Genomic DNA, 9,908 nt, shown 5'->3' on the forward strand with positions numbered 1-9,908 from the left:
ATATCAGAATATGGTTCTCTGGGTGATAAGTGTGATGTTTGTCCCCGTTTCACAAATACCCCCCAAAAGTTCAAAAACACACCAGTCACGGATAGAATGAACTTTTGTGCCTGGATCCCTTCCAAGGGTGGAAGCATCACATGATATCATGAGGACCTAATATTTCCAATCACCATAAACAAAGAGCTGTAGGGAGAGTTTTGTAACCAAAAGCACTAACAGGGGGTTCAGCGAGGTCATAGTATGAGCTCTGTCTAGGGGGAGAGAGGAAGCCCATACATGGAGTAACCAAGAAACAATTCCTGTCCATGCACGCATGCATGCATGCGTGCGTGCGTGTGCGTGTGCGTGTGTGTGTTTTAAGCTCCAGTCTGGAGGTGATCAGATCCCCTGATGACAGCTAACACTTCCTCAGAGGCCACACTCTAAGTCTCCTACATGGGCTTTGGTGACCTCTAACTCCGATGAACCCAGGTTTTGTTAACCCGCATAGTTATGGTGAGAAATGGTGAAAACTCCCAAGAAATCTTGGCACAAAGCCACTCTGCACAAACCCTAGCCAACACCTGAGATAGGCCCTGGCCTCCCTTTCTTAGAGCATCTACCAAAGAGGGCTTACGATTATGAATCCTTCCTGTCCCTTTGAGACGTATATGTATTTCCTATGACTCTGGAGTGTCTTCCTCAAGGACCCACATGCCATTCCTTGGAAAAATAATCATCAAGAAGGACAGTCTCAGTGGAAGGACAATCTTAACTTGCCAACTAGCAGACACAGCTGGCCTAATCACAAGGACACTAACCACTCCTGTAACTCTTCACTTCCCTAACTCTACTGGGCCCCACTCACTCCTCCCTACTCCCTCATTCCCCCTTGAAAACTCAGGGCAAATGGGAATAGAGCTCAGCTCTTTTCCCCACTGTCAGTGGCTACAGAATAAAAGGTTTCCACTGCTTTAACATCTAGCTTTATGTGTCTTTGACCATGGATAGTTCCTAGTGGCATTCGAGACTTAAAACTAACGTTAACAGACATTAGAAATGGGCTTTCATTGGGGAAAGTCTCAGTGATTAATACGATCTGGCTGGAAATACCTTGGCCAGGGCATTCATGCCCTTACATGAACTGGCTCGACCACCACTGGAGAGTGAATGTGCACCCCAGGAATGGCACCATGGCTGTGATCCATCCATGTGGTCCTGCTAGTTTGGCAGCCTTGGTAAGGTCCTGCACGCTAGAATACAGCTGCGTCTGGTGATGCAGGTGAACGTGCAAGTTCCATGTCAATGTACCAAGAAGGTCAAAGAGCTGGGACTTAATGAAGCCTCAGCTCAGGTTGCGTAACTGTGCTGTACCTGCCTGCCAATAAACATCTGCATGTGTGGTAGAATTTCGTCTGGAAGAAGCTAAGCCCTACCCACCCACAACCACTGGCAACTACCAGTATCTATCAAAGCAGTCCAGTAGCTGTGTATTCAAAACTGCCTGAGGCCCATGATACACACATTAATGAGCAACTGATACTGATTATTTATACATAATCAGAATAATAAAGGATGGCAGTCTTGTAGTTAAGAGCCCCAACTTGATTCAGATAGACCAGTGTTCAAGGCCTGGCTCCACCACCATGTAATATCAGTCAAGTTCATTTATTTCTCTGTACTTCAGTTGCCTTCCCTGCAAAAGGAGGCCAATTAGAACATTGATCGCCCCTTTAGGTTGTGAAAAATGTACGCTATAACAGCGACAGGTAGGTAGACAACAGCAAGCACATTGTGGACAGGAAATAAACTTCAGCAATTGTTACTACTATCCTTAATGCTTACACTTGCCTGGAGTAAATCCTGTCAAGCTTTATTCTCAAATTGCCCTGAAAGCACTGTCTAGACTTTTCAATTACACAACTCATTTCACCACTGACAGTGTGTACTGTCATTGTCTGTAGCTAGCTTGCCCCACATTTCCACCCCCAACTAGCCCTTAAGTGTCAGGAGAGCAAGGAAGCTTTGTTCATCATCCAGTCTTCAGGAACCTGCCACAGCGCTGGGTACCCACAAAGTGTTGAGTGACCACTCTCTCCTGTCATCTCTCCTTCCATTAGCAACAGCATAAGCAAAATCTAAGTGCTTATCAGAGTCTGTGCAAAAATAAGATGACATGGAGAATGTCCAGGTGCAGGTGGGTATTGGCCAGTAACAAACTAAGAGTTTTGGGGTTCCCTTACTCTGTGCCAAACCATGTTTTAGAGACTGTATGTCTAGATCCCATGTAATCCTCAAAATAACCCCAGGAGGTATTATCACACCCATTCTACAATTGAGGAAAACCGAGGATAATAGAGGGTAGGTAAAATGCATACATTCACACCAGCCCTGGTTGTCCAGATTACCCAATTCAAACCCTGACCTGAGTCCGTAACACTTTTCTGGCTTACACATTTTTCCTAAAGGTCTTCACTTAAAGTCCCCAAAATTTCTATTACCAACCTCAAATTTCTCCCAACTTTTTTTTTTTAAGATTTTATTTTTAGGTAATCTCTACACCCAATGTGGGTTTGGAACTCAACCCCAAGATCAAGAGTCGCATCCTCTACCAACTGTGCCAGCCAGGTGCCCCCAAACTTCTCCCAATTTAAACATCCAACTGGGGGCACCTGAGTGGCTCAGTCAGTTGTCTGCCTTTGGCTCGGGTCATGATCCCGGGGTCCTGGGATCGAGCCCCGCGTTGGGCTCCCTGCTCAGCGGGGGAGTCTGCTTCTCCCTCTGCCTCTGTCCCCTGCTTGTGTTCTCTCTCTCACTCACCCTTTCTATCAAACAAATAAATAAAATCTTTAGCCTCCTATCTCACCTAGTAAATGGCACCATCATCAATCCAGTTGCCGGGGACAAATCCAGAATCGCTCTCATTCCCACACCCCACTTCTAATCCACACAAAAGTCCAATTCTACCTCTAAAATTAGCCCAGAAGCCCACAACATCGCACTGTAAACACAACAGCCTATGGTCAGGTAAAACACGCTCACCTCCTCGGACCATAAGCAACAGCAGATGGCCAAGATTTCAGCTCCATCGGGAGGCATTTGCACTCACTGCTACAGCCTGCTTGCACACAGAGGCGGCAGTTAAAAAATATCCACTGAATGAACAGCTCTGACTGCTCTCCCTGCCTCCACCCTAGTCCCTGATACGGCTGAGTCTTCACAGCTCCCAAAGTGATCTAAGCGTAAATCAAACCACAGCCCTCACTGGAACAGGAACAAAACCCGAACTCCAAACGTGGCTGACAGTGGCTGGCCACATCCGGACCTGCCTGCCTCTCCACCTCATCTGCTTCACTGATGACACCCTGGACTCCCTTCTGTTCCTCGAAAACCCTGAAAGGACCCTTACCCAGACCTTGCCATGGATGCCTCTCCTTACTGATCAGTCTCAGTTCCAGGAGCATCTTCTCAGACAGGCTTCCCCAGCAAGCTACCCAAAGCCCCTCTGCCACCAGGGCTGGTTACAGTACTAGTACTGACCGTTTCATTGTTAACATGCTTATGGGATGCCCCCACCCACAACAGGACGACTGAGGGCAGAGATGATGTCTGCCTGGCTCACTGCCCTATCCCTAGCTCCTGGGACATAGTAGGTGCTGTGATATTGTGATATAACGAGAATCAGAGATTTGGTTTTTTTCCCAGGTATGGGAGGCCCAGGAGACTTGTGACTGGCATCTGAAATTCGGGGTAAGACAGTCTTATCCGACTAAGCCTGTGGTGTCATAACTGAATTGAATTGTTTTAAGTCCAGTTGGTGTGCAGGGAGTTGGGAAACTGGTTGGTGTGGGGGCGGGGGGACCCTACACATTTATCAGAAATGCTGTGCGAGGGAAGCCTGGGTGGCTCAGTCGGTTAAGCATCAGCCTTCAGCTCAGGTCGTGATCCCAGGGTCCTGAGATTGAGTCCCACATCGGGCTCCTTGCTCAGTGGGGAGCCTGCTTCTCCCTCTGCCTGCCACTTCTCCTGCTTGTGTGCGCTCGCTCTCTCCCTCTCTCTCTCTGACAAATAAATAAATAAAATTTAAAAAAAAGAAATACTATGAGTAAAAACAGTTCATAGGTGCTCAAATTAAACAAGATTTGTAGAATAGAAAAACTCATTCATTCATTCATTATAATTTTAAAAAAATTTTAAATGAAAAGATTGGAAGACTTAGCTTTTTTTTGACAGAAAGAGACAGCGAGAGAGGGAACACAAGCAGGGGGAGTGGAAGAGGGAGAAGCAGGCTTCCTGCTCAGTGAGGAGCGCGATGCGGGGCTCGATCCCAGAACCCTGGGATCATGACCTTAGCCGAAGGCAGACGCTTACCGACTGAGCCACCCAGGCATCCCCCCCCCACCCCCCCCCCCCGGGTAGATTCAGCTTCTGATGGTGCTATGAGGTTTTCTTTAACGTACACTCCTTAACAGCCCCATCCAGATGAAATCACAGTGTCATCAACCCCTCACTGCCTTGAGACCCACCACAGTGTTGCCTCAAGCAGCCCAGAGAAAGCAGAAGTTAATTTTCCTGTGATGAATAGCCAGGATTTGGTTGTTTCCAAAGTCCTGAGAGGGGGATTTTAGAAACAAGTCATTAAATCCTGCCAAAATATCAACCATACCAGTAATTCTTTTACAAGACCACTTGAGTACCGGTAATCATTTCCAAAGCCCTAAATTAGCTTCTTGGAGTCACAGAGGGCCTCAAGGGGCTTTCAAGGGACTAGGGGAGGACAGATGCCCCTAAATATCTGTAATTACTAAATAATGGGAAGTGTGGCATCAAATTGTAAAGCATCTCAAACAACAACAATTAAAGATTTGCAACACTTTGAGATTGGGAACATTCAGAAAATAGCCTTTCCCATCCACCTTGGTCTCAAAAGCCCTGTCAAGGTGGTAAGCACCATCTCTCTCCTTGCCTGACTTAAGGCAAGTCATTACACCTCAAGTTAAAAACCTCAATTTTCAGGAGCGCCTGGCTGGCTCAGTCGGTGGACCACGAGACTCTTGGTCTTGGGGTTGTGAGTTTGAACCCCAGGTTCGGTATGCAGATTACTTAAGAATAAAAATCTAAAAAAACCCACAAAAACCTCAATTTCCTCATGTTTGAAAAGGTCAACGTGAATGCATGCCAATAATACAGTATTAGACCTCAAAAACCAGGATAACTTCACATACCCACTGGAAGGGGGACAGATTATCTGCCAGGATAATCGGCCAGTTACAGAAACTCACAGTTTAACCCCTCCATCACTTACGGACTGGCCTTGATTGCCCTAAGGTTGAATGTATTAGAAAGCAAGAACATCCCAGTACCTGAATGCCCCCGGAGTTGGATTCATTTGAAAAAACGCACCATTAAAATTGTGTACAGAAATGCTTGCTGTACAGACTAGGGAGGAGGGAGCTCCACATCCATTAAGACTTTACCTACTTCGTAGTTTCTTACTCAGCGGTAAGGCGTGAAATTAGCATTAAAAGAGTTAAAACCTAGTAATTCTCCCCAGATGCGCTACTAACCAGTAGGAGTCGCCTATCCCAAGTAGACATGTATGTTTTAAGATATTATATGAGTGTAACTGGCAAGTTCAGGTAAAAGGAGGGACGGGAAGGCTCGCGCTCTGCCCAGGCGGCCGGGCTGCGTCCAGCCAGGGTTGCGTCGGGAAACTCAGGAAGCAGGGCTGAGTGTTCCCTGCACCCGGCCCTGAGCAACATAGTTTGGAAACAAGGTTTCGAGACGTTCTCGAAGGCACCAGAGCCAATGCTCTAGGTTTGCTAGGTGCCAAGTGCAAGCTGCCTGGGCCATATGATCCGAATTTTGTTCGCGGCATGAGAAAGGAAACGTTGCCCAAACGCACGTCTTTTTCTGGGCTCTTCGAGTAGGCAGAGCCGGTGGGCTACCGTGCTCAGCACCACACACTCGTGCCAAATGGAGGAGGCGAAATTCTCCGCGGACAGTCAGGTTCCTTGGCCCGAGCCCTGCCTGCCCCGCCCTAAGCGAAGTCCCTAAGACCTGACGGGAAGATCTCGGGGTCTCCTCTCGGGCTTCCCCGTGTCTCTCCAGCCCGCCCACGGCACAGGGTTTCCCCGACGGCTGCGCGCCGTGCTCCGGCCCGAGGCACTCATCCAGTCTGCGCAGTGTCAACCCCAGACGACCCACCCCCCGGCCCACTTACAGCCGCGGATCTGGGGCGCGCATGCAGGGAAGCCGGCCGTGGCCTAGGCGCCTGGTCCCGTAGCCCGATCCATCGCCCCCCTGACCTCCCCCCAGCTCACCTGGCCTGCACAGCACTGCGCTGACATCGCGGCGGCCGACGACCACGGGCTTACTCGCCCGCTCCGCTCTGGCCCTCCTGGCTACCTCCAGCGGCGACCGCCCCTTTCTGGAGCAGCTCACTCCTCCACGCCGAGCAGCCCCAGTCGAAAACCAGGCACCGCAGCCTGGGTGAAAACAACCACCGCCAAGCCCCGCCCCACCGCCGCAGGCCCCGCCCACCCCCCCCCTCGAGCCACGGCCGCCCTCAGCCCCGCCCCGCTCCCGCCCCTTCCCGGGCGCTCCTCCGCCTGGCAGGCTCGCCCCGGGCTCGCACTTCCGCTGGCGTCAGGCGGCGGAGCGGCGGCGATCACTTCCCGGTGCGGCGCTGGGCTCCGAAGTCCGCCCACCATCGGGCGGGCCCGGCGTCCCAGTGCTTCTACGCACGCCGGCATTTCGGCGCTCAGTCTGCCCCCCTCCTCCCCCGGCTCCGATGAAAGATATGATGGCTAACTCCTGTAAAGCTCAGATCCTTAACTGAGCGATTGCGGAGTGACCTGCACCGAACCGACGCAGTGGGGATGGACCACCAAGTGCTGGTCGGCTCTCTGCCTCGCGCCGACTGAGATCTCCCCTGGATCCCTGTTTCTGAAATACCTTTATCTCCCTACTCTGCCAGGAAAACTAAACTTTGGAGAAGTCCCCTCTTCCCAAGCTTCTCTGAAGCCATGGGCACTTGGCTTTTCGGCCCTGTCTTTCCCACGGCACTTTGGGGGATTCGGTGAGAGCCCTTTTCGCTTCCCTGGTAATTGATCTATTTTCCAGCCTCCATCCCTGCGCATGGACTCGCTTTGCATCCCTGCTTCCTTTCACCCACCTCACTTTTAAAAGGGTCCCCAGTAATTGCTTATTACATGCAGAAGATAGCGCCCCTAGTTCTCGCCACCCAAATCTGCTCTCCTCACAGCCACATCAAGAGAGGAGGGGAAATCGGATGGGGAGACGAACCATGAGAGACTAGGGACTCTGAGAAACAAACTGAGGGTTGTAGAGGGGAGGGGGTTGGGAGGATGGGTTAGCCTGGTGATGGGTATTAAAGAGGGAACTATTGAATGGAGCACTGGGTGTTATACGCAAACAATGAATCATGGAACACTATATCAAAAACTAATGATGTAAGGTATGGTGATTAACATAACATAATAAAATTTTAAAAAATAAAGAAAAATGAAAAAAAAAAGTTCGTTAGTATGTACTTTGCCCCAAGCCCTTTTACTTAGAACGTAACAGTACCCATTTTAGAAATAAGGCTCTGAAGTTAGACAACTTGCCCAAAGCTTCACAGCAAAGCTAAAGAAGCAAAATTGGGCCTGGAATTCACTTGCCAGATCCCCTTGCACTTGATGCAAGTCTTGCCCTTAAATGAAGTCACTTCCAAGACAGAGCCCTTGGCCAAGAAGTATATTGTTGGGCAGAATACAAGCTGGAGAGTGGGAGGAAAGTCGGATGGGAACTGGTCCTGAGGTTTTATGAGCCATGCAGGATCTCCTAGAATCTCAAATGCCAGAATTTAGAGGAAGAAAAGTAATAGAACGGGACCTACTCAGAGCCATGGAAAGTAATGAGAATTGGCTCTAATTAAAATTTGGAAATAATAAAACAAAAAAAAATTTAAAGCAACATAAATAGTAGCAGACCAGCACAGCACCCTGCTCCCTGGTGGCCCCCAACTCATCCACTCTGGCCCATTTCTCACCTGGGGAGATTAGTTGGATACCTAGAGTGTCTGTCCAGGTGGGTGGGAAGAGCTAGGCAGCTTCTGGGAAAGTGGAGGTGTGACATTTACATATGTTTGAGCTGTCTGGGATCCAGGCCTCCTATCCAGTTAAGGAAACTGAGGCTCAAGAAGGCAGAGAATTCTCACCAACAACCACTGGGATAGAGGCAGAACTGGTAGAAGGATCAGGCCTCCTGACCCTGATTCCTGTGCTCTTTTTGCCAAATCCATGCCAACGTGGAAGGGTTCTGTGACTATATCAATGCCAACCTCCCAGAGAGCTAACACAAGAATTAATAACCCGGGGATTTGTCAACCCTGCCCCAAGGTATGGAAAAGCAGACTGGAAGCCTGAGCTTCCAGAGTCACGAAGTTGCAAATTTTAACTCTACGGAGAACTGGCTGGACCACCTCTTAGTCTCAGTGTTACCATCTGCAAAACAGGGCTAATAACACACTCTCCACAGATTAGATAAATTCACCCCTACAGACCATGCTGAACAGGGCCTGGCCTTCTTAAGCACTGACTAAATAACAGCCCTGATTGGTATTAATAAACAAGTTTAAAAGATAAGAAATAATCGGTGCAAGCTGATTCCCCCACCCTCCCTGCTGGAAGAGCTCACAAGAAGGCGGCCTTGTGTGGAGCTGTTACCACCTTCCTAGCTCTGAGGTTGTGCGGTTACTATTTAAGGTCTGGTTGGTAGCATCCTTTGCATCTGTGCTCGGTTAACAAGAATAAAAGTAATGTCAGCAGACATAACATAAAACAGTGGCATCTTAATTTTATTTTAAGTGCTCTGAAGACTTTTTCGAGAAAGACAGATGTACATGGTGCTCCTAACATGTAGATACGTTTACAGTCCATCTCTTTTGATTTGGATTTTTCAGGAACAAGCAGTAATATCCCTGCTTTAATAAGACTAGCTCTTGGCAGACCATGTGAAATATTTCAACCACAAAATTTTTCTTAAATTAACTAAATTAGCTCCTTTTATGCCCATATATTTATATATGTATATATGACATATTATAAATAACCAGTTTATAATTTGCGTTTTTTTCCTCCTGAATTTGAAGTGCTTTTACGTTTTTCGTTTTTAGGAAATAGAAGTCAATGTTGAGTTTTAAAACGCCACTCACTGAACTGAAAACAGTGGTATACACATATTATTAAAGAAAAAAGCTAGTCATAGACACCTACGAAACTTCCTTATAAATTTAACGTCCAGTTCAATAATGGCTTAAAAGCAAATAAAATTAATTATTCCAATTCCCTAAAACTTTCTCAACTTTGGGAAGAAAAAAAAAACCTAGTGGTGCATTCTATTAGTTTTGTTTTTTTTTAATTTATTTTTATTTAAATTTAATTAATGTATTATTGGTTTCAGAGGTAGAGGTCAATGGTTCATCAGCCTTATATAATATCCAGTGCTTATTACATCATGTACCCTCTTTAATGTCCATCACCCAGTTACCCCATCCCCTAACCCCCTCCCCTCCAGCAACCCTCAGTTTGTTTCCTATGCTTAAGAGCCTCTTATGGTTTGTCTCCCTGTGTTAGTTTTTATTTTTATTTTTTAAGTTTATTTTTAAAGATTTTACTTATTAATTTATTTGTCAGAGAGAGAGAAGGCGAGCACAAGCAGAAGGGAGGGAAAGAGGTAGAAGCAGGCTCCCCACTGAAGACGTGGGGCTGGATCCCAGGACTCTGAGAACATGACCTGAGCCAAAGGCAGATGCTTAACCGACTGAGCCACCCAGGCATCCCTCCCTCTGTTAGTTTTTAAATATAAAAGAAGAGATCTCTCTAATCTTCACTTATAAACTCTCTAGGGACCTCAGAGTA

The 9,908-nt window shown here is 47.7% G+C and overlaps 1 protein-coding gene across 3 annotated transcripts in view; it reads right to left on the minus strand.

The window, feature by feature from the left end:
* The window catches only part of SERINC5 (serine incorporator 5), a 99,771-nt gene extending 93,325 nt beyond the window's left edge, over nucleotides 1-6,446 (minus strand). For all 3 annotated transcript variants that reach the window (XM_027605391.2, XM_027605390.2, XM_027605389.2), the window contains exon 1: nucleotides 6,306-6,446. In XM_027605391.2, the coding sequence (XP_027461192.1) occupies nucleotides 6,306-6,332 (27 nt within the window). In that variant the 5' untranslated portion in view covers nucleotides 6,333-6,446. The remainder of the gene's footprint in view (nucleotides 1-6,305) is intronic.
* Between the last annotated feature and the right edge of the window lie 3,462 nt (nucleotides 6,447-9,908).

The sequence above is a fragment of the Zalophus californianus genome, chromosome 5 (assembly GCF_009762305.2).
Source record: "Zalophus californianus isolate mZalCal1 chromosome 5, mZalCal1.pri.v2, whole genome shotgun sequence".
In the NCBI taxonomy this organism is placed as follows: Eukaryota; Metazoa; Chordata; class Mammalia; order Carnivora; family Otariidae; genus Zalophus; species Zalophus californianus.